Source organism: Centroberyx gerrardi, chromosome 12, assembly GCF_048128805.1.
Source record: "Centroberyx gerrardi isolate f3 chromosome 12, fCenGer3.hap1.cur.20231027, whole genome shotgun sequence".
Classification (NCBI taxonomy): domain Eukaryota; kingdom Metazoa; phylum Chordata; class Actinopteri; order Beryciformes; family Berycidae; genus Centroberyx; species Centroberyx gerrardi.
This window is the reverse complement of record NC_136008.1, coordinates 313,704-337,190: the sequence shown is the minus strand read 5'-3', so window position 1 is coordinate 337,190 and position 23,487 is coordinate 313,704. Positions and strand designations below refer to the sequence as shown.

General features: G+C 47.4%; 3 protein-coding genes across 6 annotated transcripts in view; 1 reads left to right on the top strand and 2 right to left on the bottom strand.

The window, feature by feature from the left end:
* iqgap3 (IQ motif containing GTPase activating protein 3) overlaps nucleotides 1–10,504 on the bottom strand; it is a 34,820-nt gene extending 24,316 nt beyond the window's left edge. Inside the window, exons 1-9 of the mRNA XM_078286997.1 lie at nucleotides 10,330–10,504; nucleotides 8,253–8,340; nucleotides 6,380–6,536; nucleotides 5,240–5,317; nucleotides 4,591–4,667; nucleotides 4,365–4,432; nucleotides 985–1,098; nucleotides 705–883; nucleotides 283–364 (exon numbers count right to left, since the gene is read on the bottom strand). Of these exons, the coding sequence (XP_078143123.1) occupies nucleotides 283–364; nucleotides 705–883; nucleotides 985–1,098; nucleotides 4,365–4,432; nucleotides 4,591–4,667; nucleotides 5,240–5,317; nucleotides 6,380–6,536; nucleotides 8,253–8,340; nucleotides 10,330–10,363 (877 nt within the window). The 5' untranslated portion in view covers nucleotides 10,364–10,504. The remainder of the gene's footprint in view (nucleotides 1–282; nucleotides 365–704; nucleotides 884–984; nucleotides 1,099–4,364; nucleotides 4,433–4,590; nucleotides 4,668–5,239; nucleotides 5,318–6,379; nucleotides 6,537–8,252; nucleotides 8,341–10,329) is intronic.
* The window catches only part of decr1 (2,4-dienoyl CoA reductase 1, mitochondrial), a 317,727-nt gene that overhangs the window by 179,754 nt on the left and 114,486 nt on the right, over nucleotides 1–23,487 (bottom strand). The gene's annotated exons all lie outside the window — the stretch shown is intronic.
* On the top strand, nucleotides 12,271–22,070 carry ttc24 (tetratricopeptide repeat domain 24). Its single transcript, XM_071923737.2, has 9 exons — nucleotides 12,271–12,483; nucleotides 13,118–13,411; nucleotides 14,129–14,330; nucleotides 16,318–16,554; nucleotides 16,682–16,810; nucleotides 17,188–17,309; nucleotides 18,243–18,323; nucleotides 20,184–20,254; nucleotides 21,995–22,070. Exons 1-9 carry the CDS (start codon nucleotides 12,271–12,273, stop codon nucleotides 22,068–22,070), a joined length of 1,425 nt encoding a protein of 474 aa, XP_071779838.2.

The window sequence follows — 23,487 nt, the reverse complement described above, 5'->3', positions numbered from 1 at the left end:
ACACACAACACAGAACACAGAACACACAACACAGAACACACAACACAGAACACACAACACAGAACACACATATTTTAGATTTATATCGCTTTTATACATTTCCCTCTGCTTGTTCTTTTAGTTAAGAACTTTGCAAACTCTGCTATCAGAATGTCAGCGTTCATCAAGTTTATTTATTTCATTAAAATAATTGAATTGAATTAAAGCTGTCAGTCAGTCTGCCGGCCGGCAGCTGCAGGACCGCAGAGGAAAAGTAAAACCCGATGAGTTTCTTCTTCTCACCGTTGACGACGTCGATGTTGTGCTGGATCTCTCTCTGACTCAGATATTCCTCATAGATGTCTTTCTCCTCTGATCCTGCAGACTGAGCAGGAGACAAACACAAAATATTTTAGATGGAGAAGAGAAAAGCTTCATGTTTCTCTCCTCAGTCTGCAGTGACAAACTGTGGAAAATATCACGATATTCGATATTATCAAATATCGGCCCAAGTCTGGTTGTCATTAGTTTTCTTAGCAGATAATTAATAAGCCGGTCAGGCGATTTAGAGCCGAAACACATTAACCAGCCAAACGCCTGATTGGCCAATCAGACGGCTAATTGGCTATTAGACTAATAGACCGATCGGGCATCTACTCGACCGATCGGACACCTGACCGGCCGTTCGGCCGTCCGACCGATCGGACGTCAGTATGAGCTCCCACCCGGCCGGCCGGCCGCTCCGCCTTCCGCCTCCTGGCCTGCCGCAGCAGCTCCTGGTAGACGCTCATCAGCGCCTCCTGCAGGTGGGACAGCGCGGCGCTGGGGTTCCTCAGGGCGCGCGCCGTCACCTCCGCCTCGCCTCGCTCCACCGCCTCGTTAATGGCGATCACCGCCGCGTGGACTGATGGGAAGAGGGAGGAGTTTATTTTACAGCGGCCGAAGGAGAAAAACTCCCGGCGGTCCGCGGGTTCGGAGGAAACCGATCGGAGCGGCTCTACCTACCGGCGGCCTCGTCCACCGACAGCTCATTGGCCAGGATGCCGCCGATCTTATTGAAGGCGGGCATCTGGATGCCGTATTTACCCAGCTCCAGCTTCATGTTGTTGATCTCCTCCTCTGCACAGAGAGAGAGAACAGCATCAGCTCACATGAAGGTTTTAAAACATGTTCAGTGCAGCTCCAGCAACAGTCCATAAAGATGAAAACAGCTGCAGTCCATCATTATATAGAATATAATATATATGTGGAATATGAAATATAACAACACACTGCAGGTCGGCCTGACTGGACTCTGCATCACAATTAAGACTGAACTGAATTTAACTCAAAACCTTTAAGTCTGAGATTTAGAAAATAGAATTAAAGACTTTTCCAGAACCTGCTGAACAGTCTGTTACAGCCTGTTACAGTCTGTTACAGTCTGTTACAACCTGTTACAGCCTGTTACAGCCTGTTACAACCTGCTGACAACCTGTTACAGCCTGCTGACAACCTGTTACAGTCTGTTACAGTCTGTTACAACCTGTTACAGCCTGTTACAGCCTGTTACAACCTGCTGACAACCTGTTACAGCCTGCTGACAACCTGTTACAGCCTGTTACAGCCTGTTACAGTCTGTTACAGCCTGTTACAGCCTGTTACAGCCTGTTACAGCCTGTTACAACCTGTTACAGCCTGTGACAGCCTGTTACAAACTGTTACAACCTGTTACAGCCTCTTACAGCCTGTTACAGCCTGCTGACAACCTGTTACAGCCTGTTACAGCCTCTTACAGCCTGTTACAACCTGTTACAGCCTGTTACAGCCTGTTACAGCCTGTTACAACCTGTTACAACCTGTTACAGCCTGTTACAGCCTGTTACAGCCTGCTGACAACCTGTTACAGCCTGTTACAGCCTCTTACAGCCTGTTACAACCTGTTACAGCCTGTTACAGCCTGCTGACAACCTGTTACAGCCTGTTACAACCTGTTACACCTTGCTACAGCCTGTTGTAGCCTGTTACACCTTGCTACAGCCTGTTATAGCCTGTTACAGCCTGTTACACCTTGCTACAGCCTGTTGTAGCCTGTTACAGCCTGTTACACCTTGCTACAGCCTGTTATAGCCTGTTACACCTTGCTACAGCCTGTTATAGCCTGTTATAGCCTGTTACAGCCTGTTACACCTTGCTACAGCCTGTTATAGCCTGTTACAGCCTGTTACACCTTGCTACAGCCTGTTACACCTTGCTACAGCCTGTTATAGCCTGTTACACCTTGCTACAGCCTGTTACACCTTGCTACAGCCTGTTACAGCCTGTTACACCTTGCTACAGCCTGTTATAGCCTGTTACAACTTGCTACAGCCTGTTATAGCCTGTTACACCTTGCTACAGCCTGTTATAGCCTGTTACAGCCTGTTACACCTTGCTACAGCCTGTTATAGCCTGTTACAACTTGCTACAGCCTGTTACAACCTGTTACACCTTGCTACAGCCTGCTGCAGCCTGTTACAACTTGCTACAGCCTGTTATAGCCTGTTACAGCCTGTTATAGCCTGTTACAACTTGCTACAGCCTGTTATAGCCTGTTACAACTTGCTACAGCCTGTTGTAGCCTGTTACAACCTGTTACAGCCTGTTACACCTTGCTACAGCCTGTTGTAGCCTGTTACAACTTGCTACAGCCTGTTATAGCCTGTTACACCTTGCTACAGCCTGTTATAGCCTGTTACAACCTGTTACACCTTGCTACAGCCTGTTATAGCCTGTTACAACCTGTTACACCTTGCTACAGCCTGTTATAGCCTGTTACAACCTGTTACACCTTGCTACAGCCTGTTATAGCCTGTTACACCTTGCTACAGCCTGTTATAGCCTGTTACACCTTGCTACAGCCTGTTACAACCTGTTACACCTTCCTACAGCCTGTTGTAACCTGTTACACCTTGCTACAGCCTGTTATAGCCTGTTACACCTTGCTACAGCCTGTTATAGCCTGTTACACCTTGCTACAGCCTGTTATAGCCTGTTACACCTTGCTACAGCCTGTTATAGCCTGTTACAACTTGCTACAGCCTGTTATAGCCTGTTACACCTTACTACAGCCTGTTATAGCCTGTTACAGCCTGTTACATCTTGCTACAGCCTGTTATAGCCTGTTACAACCTGTTACAGCCTGTTACACCTTGCTACAGCCTGTTACAGCCTGTTACACCTTGCTACAGCCTGTTATAGCCTGTTACAGCCTGTTACACCTTGCTACAGCCTGTTGTAGCCTGTTACAACCTGTTACAGCCTGTTACACCTTGCTACAGCCTGTTATAGCCTGTTACAACTTGCTACAGCCTGTTACAGCCTGTTACACCTTGCTACAGCCTGTTACACCTTGCTACAGCCTGTTATAGCCTGTTACAGCCTGTTACACCTTGCTACAACCTGTTACAGCCTGTTACACCTTGCTACAGCCTGTTATAGTCTGTTACACCTTGCTACAGCCTGTTGTAGCCTGTTACACCTTGCTACAGCCTGTTATAGTCTGTTACACCTTGCTACAGCCTGTTACACCTTGCTACAGCCTGTTATAGCCTGTTACACCTTGCTACAGCCTGTTACACCTTGCTACAGCCTGTTATAGCCTGTTACAGCCTGTTACACCTTGCTACAGCCTGTTATAGCCTGTTACAGCCTGTTACACCTTGCTACAGCCTGTTATAGTCTGTTACACCTTGCTACAGCCTGTTATAGCCTGTTACACCTTGCTACAGCCTGTTACACCTTGCTACAGCCTGTTATAGCCTGTTACAGCCTGTTACACCTTGCTACAGCCTGTTATAGCCTGTTACACCTTGCTACAGCCTGTTACAACCTGTTACACCTTCCTACAGCCTGTTGTAACCTGTTACACCTTGCTACAGCCTGTTATAGCCTGTTACACCTTGCTACAGCCTGTTATAGCCTGTTACACCTTGCTACAGCCTGTTGTAGCCTGTTACACCTTGCTACAGCCTGTTACAGCCTGTTACACCTTGCTACAGCCTGTTACAGCCTGTTACACCTTGCTACAGCCTGTTGTAGCCTGTTACACCTTGCTACAGCCTGTTGTAGCCTGTTACACCTTGCTACAGCCTGTTACAACCTGTTACAGCCTGTTACACCTTGCTACAGCCTGTTATAGCCTGTTACACCTTGCTACAGCCTGTTATAGCCTGTTACAGCCTGTTACAACTTGCTACAGCCTGTTATAGCCTGTTACAGCCTGTTACACCTTGCTACAGCCTGTTATAGACTGTTACAACTTGCTACAGCCTGAACAGTCAGCCTGTTACAATCTGAAGAGTTTAAACAGTCTGAACAGTCTGTTCGTCCAGTTTGTTGAAACACAGATAATAATTTATTTTTACCAGTAAACTTGACTTTTCCATAGAGATCATGGATCTGAGGAGCCAAACCCAATCTGAAGAGGAACAGACTGAGGAGAGAGAACACAGAACATACTGTTAACAGGAGAGACAGACAGGCAGGCAGGCAGGCAGGCAGACAGACAGACAGGCAGACAGACAGGCAGGCAGGCAGGCAGGCAGGCAGACAGGCAGACAGGCAGACAGACAGACAGACAGACAGACAGACCTGAGAGCGTGGATGCAGTAGACAGCTCTTGGCATGTTCTTCTTATCGTAGATGTCTGTGGTTTCTGGGTGAAAGATCTGACAACAAAAGGATGGACTTTAAATTCTGACTTATGAACTTTAATATTAGAACCTGAACACAGAAACTAAATCTTGCAGGATCTGATTCAAGGTGAAAGTGATTTGCACAAGTAGACAGACAGACAGACAGACAGACAGACAGACAGACAGACAGACAGACAGACAGACAGACAGACAGACAGACAGACAGACAGACAGACAGACAGATAGATAGATAGATAGATAGATAGATAGATAGATAGATAGACAGACAGACAGACAGACAGACAGGAGTGTATTTTACTGTATTCTTCTTGATGTTCTGTGTTTACATCATGAAGTCTGAGGCTTCCTGTCTGATTATCTTTAAGGTTAAACTGCTCTGAAGTCTCATTAATCAATCAGCTGATCAATACTCCAGGTGAAATCTCATTAATCAATCAGCTGATCAATACTCCAGGTGAAATCTCATTAATCAATCAGCTGATCAATACTCCAGGTGAAATCTCATTAATCAATCAGCTGATCAATACTCCAGGTGAAATCTCATTAATCAATCAGCTGATCAATACTCCAGGTGAAGCTCTCACCGCAGGCAGGCCGACCTCCACCATGGCGTTCCTCCAGTGGTTGATGTTGTCAGTGTGGCGGAACTGCAAACCCTGAGCCTAGGAGCACACACATTATTGATCACAGGTTATTGATCACACATCAGGTTATTGATCACACATCAGGTTATTGATCACACATCAGGGGGCGGAGCCAAACCAGTCATCCAAACACCAGACTGACTCTGCTGCTTTATGAACACAAAGCTGAAGTTACTCAAGAGTTTCCAACTGTTAGTGATAAACACATGAAGCTGAACTGCCTGTCTGTCTGTCTGTCTGTCTGACTGTCTGTCTGACTGTCTGTCTGACTGTCTGTCTGACTGTCTGTCTGTCTGACTGTCTGACTGTCTGTCTGTCTGTCTGTCTGACTGTCTGTCTGTCTGACTGTCTGACTGTCTGTCTGTCTGTCTGTCTGACTGACTGTCTGACTGTCTGTCTGACTGTCTGTCTGTCTGTCTGACTGTCTGTCTGACTGTCTGTCTGTCTGACTGTCTGTCTGTCTTTCCATGTTTTCCTGGATCAGTTTCAGATGTAAAACTTCAGACTAAACTAGAAAGAATAAAATAAAGAGAAGACAGTAGGAGACGACTGGAATAAAGTTAAATGAAAGAAAGGAATAAAAAAAATACAACCAAATTACAAAATTAATAAAAAGAGGAAAATGAATCAATCGATGAAACCAATAGAAACAGATGATCAGTGTCTGGTAGCTTCATGTTGCCTTGTGTCACTTTTCAATCATGACCTGTCTGTGTGTGTTAAGTATTATTGTGTATTATGTATATTATTATGTATTATTATGTATTATTATGTATTATTATGAGTATCAGTGTCCAGTTTCTTCATGAGGCTTTAAGGCCACTTGGATTTCTTATTGCGACTTTACTGGAAACTACAGCTGGAAACACTGAACATACTGGTTCCAGCAGACCGTCCCAGTAACATGCCAACTGTCCCAGTAACATGCCAACTGTCCCAGTAACATGCCAACCGTCCCAGTAACATGCCAACCGTCCCAGTAACATGCCAACCGTCCCAGTAACATGCCAACCATCCCAGTAACATGCCACCACTGTACTGGGTTCAGCAGCCTGTCCCAGTCTGATCTCCCAGTCAGACCTGATAGCGCTGCTGGTCCGGGTCGTAGATCTTCCTCAGCGGGACGGTCCTGGGACAGAAGCAGTGTCCCAGTTTGGCGAGGAAGACTCCGTTCCTCAACGCCTCCTCCAGCTCAGTGGGAGCAGGGAGCTGCACCTGAAGACACGCCTCCATCCACCTGACACACACACACACACACACACACACACACACACACACACACACACACACTGCGGTCAGGTGTTGTCACGTGCTGTCAGGTGTTGTCATGTGTTGTCACGTGCTGTCAGGTGTTGTCACGTGCTGTCAGGTGCTGTCAGGTGTTGTCACGTGCTGTCAGGTGTTGTCAGGTGTTGTCAGGTGTTGTCATGTGCTGTCACGTGCTGTCAGGTGCTGTCAGGTGTTGTCACGTGCTGTCAGGTGCTGTCACGTGCTGTCAGGTGTTGTCAGGTGCTGTCAGGTGTTGTCACGTGCTGTCAGGTGTTGTCACGTGTTGTCACGTGTTGTCAGGTGTTGTCACGTGCTGTCAGGTGCTGTCAGGTGCTGTCAGGTGTTGTCACGTGCTGTCAGGTGTTGTCACGTGCTGTCAGGTGTTGTCAGGTGTTGTCAGGTGTTGTCACGTGTTGTCACGTGTTGTCACGTGCTGTCACGTGCTGTCAGGTGCTGTCAGGTGCTGTCAGGTGTTGTCACGTGCTGTCACGTGCTGTCAGGTGCTGTCAGGTGCTGTCACGTGCTGTCAGGTGCTGTCATGTGCTGTCACGTGCTGTCACGTGCTGTCACGTGCTGTCAGGTGTTGTCACGTGCTGTCACGTGCTGTCAGGTGTTGTCAGGTGCTGTCAGGTGTTGTCAGGTGCTGTCAGGTGCTGTCAGGTGTTGTTACGTGCTGTCAGGTGCTGTCAGGTGCTGTCAGGTGTTGTTACGTGCTGTCACGTGCTGTCAGGTGCTGTCAGGTGCTGTCAGGTGCTGTCAGGTGCTGTCAGGTGTTGTCATGTGCTGTCACGTGCTGTCAGGTGCTGTCAGGTGTTGTCAGGTGTTGTCATGTGCTGTCAGGTGCTGTCAGGTGTTGTCATGTGCTGTCAGGTGTTGTCAGGTGTTGTCATGTGCTGTCAGGTGCTGTCAGGTGTTGTCATGTGCTGTCAGGTGCTGTCAGGTGTTGTCAGGTGCTGTCAGGTGCTGTCACGTGCTGTCAGGTGTTGTCAGGTGCTGTCACGTGCTGTCAGGTGCTGTCAGGTGTTGTCAGGTGCTGTCATGTGCTGTCACGTGCTGTCAGGTGCTGTCAGGTGTTGTCACGTGCTGTCAGGTGTTGTCATGTGCTGTCAGGTGTTGTCACGTGCTGTCAGGTGTTGTCACGTGCTGTCAGGTGCTGTCAGGTGTTGTCACGTGCTGTCACGTGCTGTCAGGTGCTGTCAGGTGCTGTCAGGTGTTGTCACGTGCTGTCACGTGCTGTCACGTGCTGTCAGGTGTTGTCAGGTGCTGTCAGGTGCTGTCAGGTGCTGTCACGTGCTGTCACGTGTTGTCACGTGCTGTCAGGTGTTGTCACGTGCTGTCAGGTGTTGTCAGGTGCTGTCAGGTGCTGTCAGGTGTTGTCAGGTGTTGTCACGTGCTGTCAGGTGTTGTCACGTGCTGTCAGGTGTTGTCATGTGCTGTCAGGTGTTGTCATGTGCTGTCAGGTGCTGTCAGGTGTTGTCACGTGCTGTCAGGTGTTGTCACGTGCTGTCAGGTGTTGTCATGTGCTGTCAGGTGTTGTCATGTGCTGTCAGGTGCTGTCAGGTGTTGTCAGGTGTTGTCACATGCTGTCAGGTGCTGTCAGGTGTTGTCAGGTGCTGTCAGGTGCTGTCAGGTGTTGTCACATGCTGTCAGTTGTCTGTGTGTCAGTTGTGTTCAGCAGACCGACCTCTTGGCCTCCTCCAGGCGGCACAGGTACTGATACGCTTCACTCTGGACCCGCTGCTCGTCCATCTGCTCCGCTGTCAGGCGCTCGTCTGCAAACAGACAGTTCACATGAAACCACTTCACATGAAACCACTTCAACGTTAAACCACTTCAACGTTAAACCACTTCACATGAAACCACTTCACATGAAACCACTTCAACGTTAAACCACTTCACATGAAACCACTTCACATGAAACCACTTCACATGAAACCACTTCACATGAAACCACTTCACATGAAACCACTTCAACGTTAAACCACTTCACATGAAACCACTTCAACGTTAAACCACTTAACATGAAACCGCTTCACATGAAACCGCTTCAACGTTAAACCGCTTCAACGTTAAACCGCTTCACATTAAACCGCTTCAACGTTAAACCGCTTCAACATTAAACCGCTTCACATTAAACCGCTTCAACGTTAAACCGCTTCAACGTTAAACCGCTTCACATTAAACCGCTTCAACGTTAAACCGCTTCACATTAAACCGCTTCAACGTTAAACCGCTTCAACGTTAAACCGCTTCAACGTTAAACCGCTTCACATTAAACCGCTTCACATTAAACCACTTCACATTAAACCGCTTCAACGTTAAACCGCTTCAACGTTAAACCGCTTCACATTAAACCGCTTCAACGTTAAACCGCTTCACATTAAACCGCTTCACATTAAACCACTTCACATTAAACCACTTCACATTAAACCACTTCACATTAAACCACTCAGACAGTCCTGACAGCAGGGAGGATCTGTTTCTCTCCTGATTCAGGATCAATACAACCACAATACGATGTGATCAATAAAAGTTAAATAACAAAGTCTGACTGCAGAATTCTGTTTATTTCTGAGACTCAAATCTTTTTAGCGATGCCATTGGCTGCTAGAAATTTAAAACAATTTAAAAATGTCATTACAAAGTGACAATAATATAATTTGGATGGAGAGTTTGTGAAACTGTGATATATCTAATATATAATATCACCATTCATGTTCCTGACCCACCATACGGATTGTCACATTTTGTATTGAAATATTGAATTTTGATACATCGTCCCGTCACTAAAGTCTGCCTCTCTAACCCAGACAGACTTCAGGGTCTCTGCTGTTCCAGTTAAACTGCAGACTGACAGAAATCAGTTCAGCCTCCTGTCTGTGGCTGAAGGGTTTCAGACAACAGACAACATGACAGACTGTAGGAATCAGACTGTAAGAATCAGACTGTAGGAATCAGACTGTAGGAATCAGACTGCAGGAATCAGACTGCAGGAATCAGACTGCAGGAATCAGACTGTAGGAATCAGACTGTAAGAATCAGACTGCAGGAATCAGACTGCAGGAATCAGACTGTAAGAATCAGACTGTAGGAATCAGACTGTAAGAATCAGACTGTAAGAATCAGACTGCAGGAATCAGACTGCAGGAATCAGACTGTAAGAATCAGACTGTAGGAATCAGACTGCAGGAATCAGACTGCAGGAATCAGACTGCAGGAATCAGACTGTAGGAATCAGACTGCAGGAATCAGACTGCAGGAATCAGACTGTAGGAATCAGACTGTAGGAATCAGACTGCAGGAATCAGACTGTAGGAATCAGACTGTAGGAATCAGACTGTAGGAATCTGTGTTCTTATGTATTTCTCTACAGAGAAACCTTTAGTTCACTTCCCACCTTGTCAGACCTGGAAATGATTAAATACATTTTCCAAACATTTCCAGACCTGCAGGAACCTTCAGATCTGGTTTTTATCATTAAGATCAAACAGAAATCACCAGAAATGTATTTACAAGCCAAATCTAAAAGGCAGAATCGGGACCAAAGTTCCTCTGACTGATAGTTTGGTGACAGATGACTAATAATTTATTACTGAGATTCTGATATCTAGTCCGACAGTCATAACCGCAGTTATAATACAGCTGATATTAGAGATGAGAGTTCAGCAGGTTGATTTCCAGAAACTCTTCTGCCACCTGAAGAAAGACAGAAAGTTTAAAGTAGTAAAATATTAAAGTAGTAAAATATAAAGTGGACTCACAGCCGGAGCGGCTCTGTGCAGCAGAGTCCTCCATCTTTCCTCCGTCTGGACACAAAACCACTTCAGCAGCTCGGAAACAAAGTAAAAAACCTTCGAACTCGTAAAATCGATTAAAGTCTGAAGTTTGAAAAGTGAAACTCGAAGTTTGATCCAAATGAAAATCCGCCTGGAAGACCGCGACCGATCCGCAGTTTCCTGTCCTGAAGTTTGAAAGCTCCCGCCGCTCTCTGATTGGCTGGCCGAGCAGCCGCTTCTCCTATTGGCTGAAAGTGTCACGCTTTGGATTATGGTCTATGTATTTTTCCTATGTTTTTTTTCTTCGTCAGAACTTTTGATTCATAGTTAACTTTTATCATTAGCGACAATTATACAAATAATCTAATGTCACTCACTACAGCACACATCTGTGATGAATTTAATGAAGTTCTGTAGTTACTGCTTCCTCTGTAGTCTATTTGATGTTGCCATAGCAACGGAGACAAACTACAGCAGCCTTGTTAGCTAGCTGGCTAGCCCTCTGTCTGCTAGAACTGACAGCTTTACTATAAAAATACATTTAACGTTATTTAATAAGTTAGAAAAGTTAAAGTGAATGAGTTAACCAACAGAATATGGAGGATAATCTGGAAACTGTAAGTGTTCATTTGCTGCACTGGTAACGTTAGTAGTATTATTAGTAGTAGCAGTAGTATTATTAGTAGTAGAAGTTACGTTAGTAGTAGTTGTAGTATTAGTAGTATAGCCTGGTTAAATAGCTGTTCAGTCCAGTATGTTATTACAATTGATGTAATAGTAAATAATGAGACTGAACTCTGACCTCTATTCAGCCAAAATGGATTATATTTTTGGGAAACAGTCATTTTACCCCTTAAAAAAAGAAAATATCCCCATATAACGTACAGTTTGATAGTACTTTTTGATAGTACTTACTATGATGTGTACTGTGGATTTAACGTTATATGATATAGATTCATATTATGAGCCTGAGTGAGTTTAGGTGGTTTAGCTTCTTCCTTCCTGGTGATGAACCAAGGAGGCTTCATGTTTCCACCAGAGGGCAGTGCTGCAGCAGCGTTAGCTGTTAGCTGTTAGCTACTTGGTTAGCTGTTAGCTGCAGTGCTGCTGCAGCGTTAGCTGTTAGCTGTTAACTACTTGGTTAGCTGTTAGCTGCAGTGCTGCTGCAGCGCTAGCTGTTAGCTGTTAGCTACTTGGTTAGCTGTTAGCTGCAGTGCTGCTGCAGCGCTAGCTGTTAGCTACTTGGTTAGCTGTTAGCTGCAGTGCTGCTGCAGCGTTAGCTGTTAGCTGTTAGCTGTTAGCTACTTGGTTAGCTGTTAGCTGAAGTGCTGCTGCAGCGTTAGCTGTTAGCTACTTGGTTAGCTGCAGTGCTAGCTGTTAGCTGCAGTGTTGCAGGGGCAGCTCTCTCTCCCCATGGGATGATGGGATGCCACATGAAATTTAACCAAACAGTGGAACCTTATAGGCTGGCAGGGAACCGGAGTGTTTGGCTGAATGAGAGTTCTACAGTGTGAATCCTTTAGATTTTACAGATACTTTATTTATTGATACTGAACACACAGTTCATTCATTCAGTCATTCATATTTTTTTGTCGAATTGAACTATATATAGCCCCTCTTTCTCTCTGTCTGTCTGTCTCTCTGTCTCTCTCTTTCAATTCAATTCAATAAGCTTTATTGGCATGACAGTTGTGTAACAATATTGCCAAAGCAAATGTGCACTGATAGTGCTCATCCATAAAAATGAAAGAAAGGTAAAACATACATTTGTCTCACAAAACAGACATTACAGAAGTCCATCATAACATGAAATAACAGATGAACAACAATAGAAGTACTGTATATGGACAGAGTCTTAAGAGAACTCTTTCTCTCTCTCTCTGTCTCTCTCTCTCTCTCTCTCTCTCTCTCTCCTGCAGATCCAACATGGCATCTGACAGTTCTCCTCCAGATGAGGGTAAGATGAGGAGGAAGAGGAGGGAGCGGGAGGTGAGGAGGAAGGTTCCTGCGGTTCCTGAGGTTCCTGAGGTTCAGGCGGACATTGAGGATCTGACGGCCCGCGGACATCTTGCCCTTCAGAGTGGAAGGAGAGAAGAAGCTCTGAGCTGCTTTAAGAAAGCACTGAAAGCTTCTGTAGAGGTGGAACCTGTAGAACCTGTTAGAACCTGTTTAGTCCTGAACATCACAGACTGTTAGAACCTGTTTACATCACAGACTGTTAGAACCTGTTGGAACCCGTTTAGTCCTGAACATCACAGACTGTTAGAACCTGTTGGAACCCGTTTAGTCCTGAACTGTTAGAACCTGAACTCTGCTACCTTGATGATTTGGGTTTGAAGGTTCCATATTATAGGAGTTCAAATTTCCTCTATAAATTTTCATTTGTTTCAGTGGTAAAATTTTAAGTTACTACATTTTCAAAAATCCATAACTTTTTTCCAGACTGGACACCTGACTAAAGCCTCCACTCACATTAGAGCAGCCGCTGCTGTCGGCCAATCAGGGTCCAGTGTTGTGAGGATTTAGGCTTCACATTCATTCAGTTCAACTCATTCTAACTAAACTGAACTAAACTACATTTAGATTTTATCTGCAGAACATCATGCAGAACTTTGTTGTGATCCTGAGCCAGAGGGTGAATACAGCGGGACCTTTAACATGAGACAGAGAGACTGGACCCACCAGATGGACTGAATGTGTTTCCTTATTTCATGTTGTGGTGGCTGGTGTTGATTTCCCAGCATGCCTTGTGAGCCGCTCCTCTGTCCGTCAGCTGCAGGACTCCCGGGTGCGGCGGGCGTGTTCCTTCAACCTGGGCGCTGCGTACGTGGAGGCGGGGAAACCACAGAAGGGTCTGGACTTCCTGCAGCGAGCGCAGCCCGGCCCGCGGGCCGACCGGGTCGCAGACCTCCAGTTCAACCTGGCTGTTGCCCACAATGCACTGGGACAGCGGCAAGAGGCCGCCGCCTATTTCCTCCAGGCCGCCCAGCTGTACCGATCCCAGGGGGACGGAGCCAGCGAGGGCGACGCCTGCATGGAGATGGCCCGGTGCTACGTCAAACTGCAGGTCAGAACCAGAACCTGAACCAGAACCAGAGCCAGGACTAGACCCAGAACCAGAACCAGAACCAGAGCCTCAACTAAAGCCAGAACTAAAACCAGAACCTTAACTAGAGCCAGAACCAGAACCAGAGCCTCAACTAAAGCCAGAACTAAAACCAGAACCTTAACTAGAGCCAGAACCAGAACCAGAAGTAGAGATAGAACCTGAACCTGGACCAGAACTAGAACCAGTAGTAAAACTAAAACTAGAACCTGAACTAGAACCAGAACTAGAACCTCAAGTAGAGCCAGAACCACAACCTGAACCAGAACCATACAGACAGTTCAGTCTATGTTCTAAACAACGTACAGAGAAACAGACAGTGCTAATGCAGGAACATGCCGGAGAACCTGGAGTCAGAATCTCATTCCAGACGTTAGCCGACCTCCTGCTGTGTTTTAATAAGTGGAGGGATTAGCAGTGCTGACGCAGCGTTCTAGAACCCAGGTATTCTGTCAGAAACCACATTAATGAGATTACAGCTTTCTGCCTGCAGACTGACCAACTCGACCAATTTCCTAAATATAATATAAATAAAGTTCTACATAGTCAACTTTCTGTTTCTGTCTGTTCTGTTCAATTCACTGAGCTGATGGCTGCATCCCAACCTGTCTGTGTGTGTGTGTGTGTGTGTGTGTGTGTGTGTGTGTGTGTGTGTGTGTGTGTGTGTGTGTGTGTCAGGACTGGACTCAGGCGGTTCAGGGTTTCCTGCGGGCGGGGGAGAGCTACAGGGTGGCGGCCGTGTTGGATTCTGCTGCCATCGCCCTCAAAGAAGCAGGAAGTCACATGGTCCAATCAGATCAGTTCAGCCAGGATGACATCACCAGCGTGCTGACAGAGTGTCTGAATCTGGCAGACAGCATCACCGACCCGAGGACTCTGGGTAATTCCTTTATTAACCAGCAGTGTTGTAGTAAAATATTACTCATTACTCATTTCAATAGCAGCAGAGACAGTGTGGAGAGTACAGGCAGGTGCTGCTGCCTGCTTGGCGCTGCGCCTGAGGAGGAGCCGGCTGCCGGGGAACACCGCTCCTCGAGGTTTCGCTCCTTAACCCGGGACGCCTCCTGGTGGCGGAGCAGTGACAGCCATGTGACAGTGAAAGATGCTCCACTGCTCGCGTTGCGTTTGCGTTGCGTCCAATGGTTGTGTCCAAGCGAAAAAATCGCCGAGGTTCAATTCTCGATGGCTGACGCACGTGTTCTCCCTCATTGAAATAAAGTTGAATTGATTGTTTTCTGGCGAATCCATTCAAAAGTCAACACGCTCTGTGGAGCAGGGAGAACGTCACGTTGGTGCAACGCTGATGGCAACGCGACGTCACGCTGGTAGTGGAGCTCTAACGTTAGGAGGCCTTAGTTTGCTCCCCACCTTTGATCCTTCCTTCTGAGCCAAAGCCAGAAGCTTGCCTTTTCTGCCTCTTCGGCCAACTGCTTGATGGTCTTCCTCAGCTTTGTGCCTCCCACACCCAGGTCCCTGAGTAGACCTGAGGCTGATGTACCAACAAAGCCTCGGCATCCTACCTCCACTGGGTAAATGATGGACTTCCAACCAGCATCCCTGCACTCAGCTGCTAGCTCTGAGTACTTGCTCCTTTTCCTCTCGCAGGGAGCCTCTATCCCTTCTTCCCATGGGATGGTTAACTCGATGAGGAGTACTGTCTGTCAGGCCGGAGAGATGCGCTGGCGATCTTGTTAAGAAGCTGGAGCTGCATCTCAAGGGCAGCCCTCATGTTCCCTCATGTCTTTGCAGGGGAGAGAAGTCTTGCTGAGGATCTTGAGCTGGTGCTTTCTGAAGTCCCTCCTTGCCTGATGAACTGTATCTGTCGCATTGTTGCTGCAGCAGTACCGCTGTTCGTGTCACAACTGCCGACCTCCAATGTCTCTGCCAGCTTCCTCAGGACTTGATCGTGTCTCCATCTATATCGCCCTTGGGACAGTGCTGTCTTGCACCCGGTTTGCATTGGGAGCATTGCAGAGACAGCAGCACTCCCCGTGGCTGAACCACTGGTGAAGGTTTCGTGGGGAAGGGAGTGTGTCGTTTGTGACTGACCTGCCTGCTGACGACGTCCTCCCATGTTGTCCAGACTCCTGGGCGACCTTGTGACTCTGCTCTGATCTTATAGAGCTCTTCCTCTGATCTTGACACTTCTGACAGGACCGTCTGCTTCCTCTCCTTTCTGTTGGCCTTAGACCAGAGTTGCGGTACTTCCCCCTATTCGAGTCCTGTCCGTCTCACTTGGACTCTGCCGACAGCCTCAATGTGTTAAAGCCATGGCAGTTTGGGCTTTCCATTTACGGCCTGTGCGCACCTGGGCTCCCTCAGTTCCAGGACCAACCTAGACTTTTCCAGCTTGTAGCCCAGGCTGATGGACTGTAGAGGCAGCTGTAAGGTGTTCCTCCCAAAGAGGTCAGTTTAGGAGAGGCACAGTAGAAAACCCAGACATTTTCTAATGCTATTCCATCCATCCTGCTTACTGTTGATGAGGGAATTTTGCACATTTTCAGTGGGCACATTACCCGTTGGTATAGTGTGAACTGGTCGCACCAAACCTTGTACTTCCCGGGAAGTTGGCTTGGTTTGGTCCTTGCCAGGCCATTTGAGAGATGTTTCCGTTCAACCTTCCTCATCTTTTTGTGGGAGAGCTCTGCCTCCCCAGGCTCTGGATGGGCTGGTTAGCCAACAGCGGTGTTTCTTCTCGGCCTGCGACAAAGACGGTATGGTCATTTCTGACTCGCTTCTGTGGAGACAGGCTTCACGACTTGGATGGCTTAACTTTTATCCTTGCCCAGGACACTAGTTCAGACCAGTTCAGATCGGGTCGGACTGGTTAGACTGGTCAGAGTGGTAACCTGTCTTCTCTCCTCCAGGTGAGCTGTACCTGGCGGTGGGCGTGGCTTACTGCCGGCTCAGGTGTTTCTGGGAAGCGGTGCGGTGTTTCCAGCAGGCCCTGCCCCCCTCCGGCCCGCCCCCCACCGGCCCGCCCCCCCCCAGCCTGCCCCCCACCCTGCTGGCCGACACACTGCTCAATCTGGGAGCCGCACTCAACTCTGTGGGCCAGTTCAGACCGGCTGTGGGCTATCACAGACTGGCTGTTGGGCTGTACGGTGAGACACACACACACACACACACACACTGGACAGACGCTGCAGGTCATTCTCATTAAACTTAATTATCTTAATTCACCCTTTGGTATATGGCTTTCTGTGTGTGTGTGTGTGTGTGTGTGTGTAGGCTCCCTGGGCCGGCGTGCGGACCAGGCTCAGTGTTTCAGTAATCTGGCGTTTGCCTGCAGTCAGCTGGGTGAGGAGGAGGAGGCAGAGGAGAGCTTCATCCACGCTCTGCAGGCCTTCAGAGACACTGGTGCATCTGCTGTGTTCTATTCTATTCTGTTCTATTCTATTCTATTCTATTATCCCTCAGATTCCTTGTCTCAAGCTGAATCCATCGCACATATTAGTTTTCATTTCAGCCATGATAGTTTTTCCGCCATTTAGAATTTTATGCAATTTTATTTTGATCTCTCCCACCTGTCTGTCTCGCCACCTGTCTGTCTCTCACCTGTCTTTCCACCTGTCTCTCTTTCTACCTGTCTCTCTTTTCACCTGTCTCTCTCCACCTGTCTGTCTCTCACCTGTCTCTCTCTCTACCTGCCTGTCTCTCCACCTGTCTCTCTACCTGTCTCTCTCTTCCTGTCTGTCTCTCTCTCCGCCTGTCTCTCTCTACCTGTCTCTCTGCAGAGGATTACCCGTCTCAGTGTCAGGTGTGTGAAGCGTTAGCAGATTCCTACCTGAAGCAGAAGAAGATTCAGAAAGCTGCTGAACTCTACAAACAGGCTCTGTCTGCACTGAGCCGCTGCCCCGTGACATCACAGGTCAGAGGTCAGAGGTCACCGCACCCTGACAGGTCCAAGTAGGTCTATCTGCAGCCTCCAGACTCCCTACAAGACACGTCCCTCAATGCAACGTCAGTATAAGACACACCCCTCGATGCAATGCCAGTACAAGACACGCCCCCTCATTCTCTTTGCTCATTGCGATGAAAAAGGATGTGATGTTAAGCTTTTCGGTGGCCGGGTACATTGTGGCAGACGAGATCGCTAGAAGAAGCTACCATGGTTTCTACTATAAGTGACACTGTGAACAACCTGCATCAATCTGTATTCACTGTTTAGCAGCTGGTTAAGTAGCTAACTAGCGATCAATAGACCTCCAGTTCTATGCTATTAGGTAGCTTTAACTTAACGTAGCTAAGTATCAATCGACTCTGATGCTATGCTATGTGGTTAGCAAGCTAATTAATCAATGACATGTACTTTTTAAACATAACGTTGTTATGATTACTACATTTATTTTGTCCTTTGACTCTCATTTGCCAATTGATAATAAGCATGTGTTTCAGTCTAGACTACAGTGCTTCAGTCTAGACTACAATGTCTCTGCAGTTAAGACTGCGGATTCCAATGACCCATTTCAGCCACCATAGCCTCAGGGAGCGTGTCTTGTACAGCTGTACCTTGTGGGGGCGTGTCTTCTAGGGGGGCTGCAGGCTGTAGATAGACCCTTCTCAACTGGTCTGACTGTCAGTGATGTCACTCACTGTTTTAAAACATTTTAGTTTGATTCTAATGAATAACATTAAAGTATAGTAACATTAAGTATAAATACATAAAGCAGGACTGTTGCCATGGTTAGCACTGTGTACAGTACTGATGCAGTATAAATACATGAAGGACTGTTACTATGGTTACCACTGTACACAGTACTGATGCAGTATTAATGTTCTCTCTCTGCAGGATGGCTCCAGCGCAGTACAGGATCGTCTGGTTGAGCGTCTGACTGCGGCGCTGCAGCAGCGTCTGTCTGTCAGCCTGCAGGCCAGACTGCAGGTCTGCATCAGTCTGCATCAAGCTGGGGACACATTCCATGTTTTTGAACCCCAATTTGGCAACGATTAGAGATCGGGCAAAGTCAGCGGTAGTTCAGGGTAGTTCAGGGTAGTCCAGGATAGTCCAGGGTAGTTCAGGGTAGTTCAGGTAGTTCAGGGTAGTCCAAGGTAGTTCAGGGTAGTCCAGGATAGTCCAGGGTAGTTCAGGGTAGTTCAGGTAGTTCAGGGTAGTCCAAGGTAGTTAAGGGTAGTCCAGAGTAGTTCAGGTAGTCCAGGGCAGTACAGGGTAGTTGAGGGTAGTTCAGGGTAATTCAGGTAGTCCAGGGCAGTACAGGGTAGTCCAGGTAGTCCAACGTGGTTCCAGGGTAGTCCAGGGTAGTTCAGGTAGTCCAGGATAGTCCAGGTAGTCCAAGGTAGTTCAGGGTAGTTCAGGGTAGTTTGGGTAGTCCAGGGTAGTTCAGGGTAGTTCAGAGTAATTCAGGGTAGTCCAGGGTAGTTCAGGGTAGTCCAGGGTAGTTCAAGTAGTCCTGGGTAGTCCAGGGTAGTTCAGGGTAGTTTAGGGTAGTTCAGGGTAGTTTAGGGTAGTCCAGGGTAGTTCAGGGTAGTCCAGGGTAGTCCAGGGTAGTTTAGGGTAGTCCAGGGTTGTTCAGGGTCACACTGTTTAGTTGCAGCTGTAATCGTTATGTGTGTGGAACATAGACTGTAAAAAAAGATGGAGTAGTGAGTGTGACGTCACCCACAGGTTTCTGAAGGGCTGTTTTGAAGCCAAAAGTTGGGGTTTATGAGCGCCGCCATGTTGACATTTTTTGGAGCCAGAGCAGCCAGAGCAAAGCCGGGGGTTTCCCATAGCGCCGCAGCTCCGCCTGCTATTGGACAGGCGACCTGTCAATCACTAGGAAAACAGTCCTGTTTTATAAACGTTATATTTATATTTTATATCCCGTTAATGACGCAATTTTTTTAAATCGCCACATGGACACACAAGTCCATGTGGCGAAAGAAGAAGTGAAATTAGCTACTGAGACCATAACCTCTCATCGAAAAAATTTATTGACTATATTTTTAGTTAGAAGTTGGGTTGTGGTCCCATTGACTTGCATGGAGTTGGGCGGGATTTAGAGTCTTTTTGGAGCCGGCTCCTAGTGGAAAAATCACATTCTCGTGAGAGAACTGTGTCTGCTTATTCTCAGACTTTTGTTTATGGTCTATGGTCTTTAGATTTGTTGTGTGTGTGTGTCACAAGAGACTGAAAATCTGCAAATTTCAGTTGTTAAATGTGCGCTGCTCAAACCTTTTGTTGTCTATGATTGGAAAAGTCTTTTGTATCCCCAGCTTCAGTCTGCATCACTCTGCATCAGTCTGCAGCACTCTGCCGGCACCTGCAGCTGAAAAATACTGAAATACAAAAGCTGTGATTGGCTCGATTGTTTCTCCGAGCGAGAACAAGTCGTTGATGAGGGAAACACCAGAGTCTCTGAAACAAAATCTGAAAAGTGGGCGGGACGCGATTCGGGAGTCTGAACCAGGATAACCAGTCACATGATTTTATTCAAACTGAACAGTCTGATTTAAAGCCACACCCCGTCTATATGCTAGACATATTTTCAACTGCTGAAATATTCTATTATCTTTAATGAAGAGAAATTATTAAGAACAATTATTAAAGAGATCCAGTATTTCCACATCTAACATGATAATATGCGTTAAACAATATTGGCAGTCGCAGCATAAATTTATTGTCAGTGTCATGCAGCTGTACTTGACCAACAATAGAATTTAAATTCCCTTGACTGGTTGTAAACTTGATGTTGTCTTCATCAGAGTAAACCTTCTTCTTCTCATCACACAGAGGCCTCGCCCACTCAGACCCCGCCCACTCCGGCCACACCCAGACAGCCCTCCCTCCGGACAGCCAGGCAGGTATGAACCAGCTAATCAGCTCTCACTATCACCAGATACTCCAATTAGCAACAACATTAACATTTAACATTACGGAGGCATACAGGGAGTCTGAACCAGGAGCGGGAATCAAACCCTCAACCATCAGAGCAGAAACCTCACATCACTGAGGAGAAACCTCATGTCACTGAGGAGAAACCTCATGTCACCCTGAGGAGAAACCACCTCACGTCATTAAGGAGATACCGCACGTCACCCTGAGGAGAAACCTCACGTCACCCTGAGGAGAAACCTCATGTCACCCTGAGGAGAAACCTCACGTCATTAAGGAGATACCTCACATCACCCTGAGGAGAAACCTCACGTCACCCTGAGGCGAAACCTCATGTCACTGAGGAGAAACCTCACGTCACCCTGAGGAGAAACCTCACGTCACCCTGAGGGGAAACCTCACGTCACTGAGGAGAAACCTCACGTCACCCTGAGGAGAAACCTCACATCACCCTGAGGAGAAACCTCACGTCACTGAGGAGAAACCTCATGTCACCCCGAAGAGAAACCTCATGTCACTGAGGAGAAACCTCACGTCACCCTGAGGAGAAACCTCACGTCACTGAGGAGAAACCTCATGTCACCCCGAAGAGAAACCTCATGTCACTGAGGAGAAACCTCATGTCACTGAGGAGAAACCTCACGTCACCCTGAGGAGAAACCTCACGTCACCCTGAGGGGAAACCTCACGTCACTGAGGAGAAACCTCACGTCACCCTGAGGAGAAACCTCACGTCACTGAGGAGAAACCTCATGTCACCCCGAAGAGAAACCTCATGTCACTGAGGAGAAACCTCACGTCACCCTGAGGAGAAACCTCACGTCACCCTGAGGGGAAACCTCACGTCACTGAAGAGAAACCTCACGTCACTGAGGAGTAACCTCACGTCACCCTGAGGAGAAACCTCACGTCACTGAGGAGAAACCTCATGTCACCCCGAAGAGAAACCTCATGTCACTGAGGAGAAACCTCACGTCACCCTGAGGAGAAACCTCACGTCACTGAGGAGAAACCTCATGTCACCCCAAAGAGAAACCTCATGTCACCCCGAAGAGAAACCTCATGTCACTGAGGAGAAACCTCACATCACTAAGGAGAAACCTCACGTCACCCTGAGGAGAAACCTCATGTCACTGAGGAGAAACCTCACGTCACCCTGAGGAGCTCCTCCACACTTGAGTGAAGATCGATCAGTAAATCAATTTTCTTTGTGTCTCAGCTCTCTTCTCCTCCTCGGTCTGATGCAGGTCTGATGCAGCTAACCTGCAGTCAGTCTGATGCAGCAGACTGAGACTGAGACCTGAACTCAGGAAACCTTTTTCCATCAGAGAACCATGAGCTCAGACTTGGAGGAGCCGATCCACTGTGAGAAAACAAGGTTCACAGTTGTACCTTACATGGTACAGTCCCAGTGACAACAGGTTTAAGTCTGTACCTTGTTTGTCCTGATCTAACTGTTGACTTCCGGCATGATGGCGCCTGTGTTTGGCTTTGCCAGTGCCCGCCCATCCAGTGTGGTCCTACCTGTCCTATGTGTCGTTGTGTTGCTAGCGCACCTGTTTGTTCCTGATGTATCCGCTGCTTGGGTGTATGACCGCCAGACCCTTCTTGGTATTCGATCATCTATGGTGGATTTCTATGGCACGATTCCGTGGGATGGTGTCTTCCAACCCCCGTTCTCTCCGTCCTTTATGCCACTCCCTTGTCAGCCGTATGGAGGCCGGCCTCACCAAAGCTCCCGCAGACGCCGGAGGAAGCGGGGGAAAAGGGCCGGAGTGCAGGTGAAGCTGCGGAGGCTCTGGAAGCAAGGAGTTGCTGTTAATCCAGGCCGATCGCTGTATATGGGCCTGCCCTCGGCTTGTTCTGCTCCATCGGTGGATGGATCCCCCTCGCCCTGGTTGTCTGTGGATCTTGGCGTCAGATTCTCCTGCCTCCGACCTGTGTTTCCGGACACTCTCTGTTGGCTGACTGCTTTCCCCCCGGTGAGACGTTCCTTGGAGCACGGTGCAGGGACTCTTGGTGCTTGCGCCCCTTGGCTCGGGCCTCTGCTGTTGCTGGTGGTGGGTCTGTGCCCCTCAGGATGGCGCTGATAAATGCCCGCTCCATCGCGAATAAATCCTTCATACTGAACGATTTATTCATCTCAAAAGACTTGGATTTCCTGTTTCTAACAGAGACTTGGCAGAGGAGCGAGGATTACGGCCCCCTAATCGAACTGTGCCCGCCGGATTGTACTTTTATCAGCACTCCCAGGACCTCGGGCCGGGGTGGAGGACTCACTGTGGTGTTTAGGAGCTGCTGTGCAAGTCGGACGGTGAGCACTGGGTCTTTCTCCTCGTTTGAACTGCAGATGACCAAAGTTGGTCGTTCAAATCCGTTTTATTGTATTTTAATTTACCGCCGCCCTGGCTCAAATAGTTCTTTGTCTGAATTCAGTGATTTTTTATCCTCTATCATTAGGCTGAACAGAGTTATTATGGTTGGTGATTTTAATATTCACGTTGATGACAATACAAGCAGTTTTGCTGCTGATTTTCTTAATGTCACTGAGTCTTTAAATTGTATTCAACATGTGTCTGGTCCCACGCACATTACCTTGGACCTTGTTTTTACGCTTGGTTTAAATATTGATTCTATTTGCTCTGAGGAGCTGCATGTTACTGATCATGAATGTGTTTTGTTCAACCTGTCTTTTAACTTAGATTATCTGTCCTGTAAACGAGTAAATTGCTCTTGCTTCTTAAATCACCTCTCAGCAGAGAAATCTTCTGCAGCTTTTGACCCAAGCGCAGTGCAGACTTCTCACACTGACGTTGATTGTCTGGTCCACTCCTTTAATGTGCATTGCTCTTCCATTTTGGATGAAGTGGCTCCTCGTAAAACTCAACTTGTTCCCTCCGTCAATTAATCCCCCTGGTTAAACGACACTATTCGTTGTTTCAGGCGTAAATGTCGGAGGGTGGAGCGACTGTGGAAATCCACCAAGCTCCAAGTTCACCGTCTCTATTGCAAAGACCTTTTAACTTATTTTAACAATGTGGTTAAGGATGCAAGGGCTTCTTACTTTGCTAACCTAATATCCTCCAGTAAATTAAATCCTAAAGTCCTATTTGACACTATCAACAACATTGTCACTCCTGCACCCCCTGATGTGCCTGTATTTTCAAATGAGGATTGCAGTAATTTACTCTCCTTCTTTGTG

Bases quoted from the DNA above. Each gene is read 5' to 3' on its own strand.
- ttc24 (XM_071923737.2), top strand. From the start codon at position 12,271: ATGGCATCTGACAGTTCTCCTCCAGATGAGGGTAAGATGAGGAGGAAG. The intron at 14,331-16,317 runs GTAATTCCTTTA...TCTCTCCTCCAG, and splicing joins CACCGACCCGAGGACTCTGG to GTGAGCTGTACCTGGCGGTG. The intron at 16,555-16,681 runs GTGAGACACACA...GTGTGTGTGTAG, and splicing joins ACTGGCTGTTGGGCTGTACG to GCTCCCTGGGCCGGCGTGCG.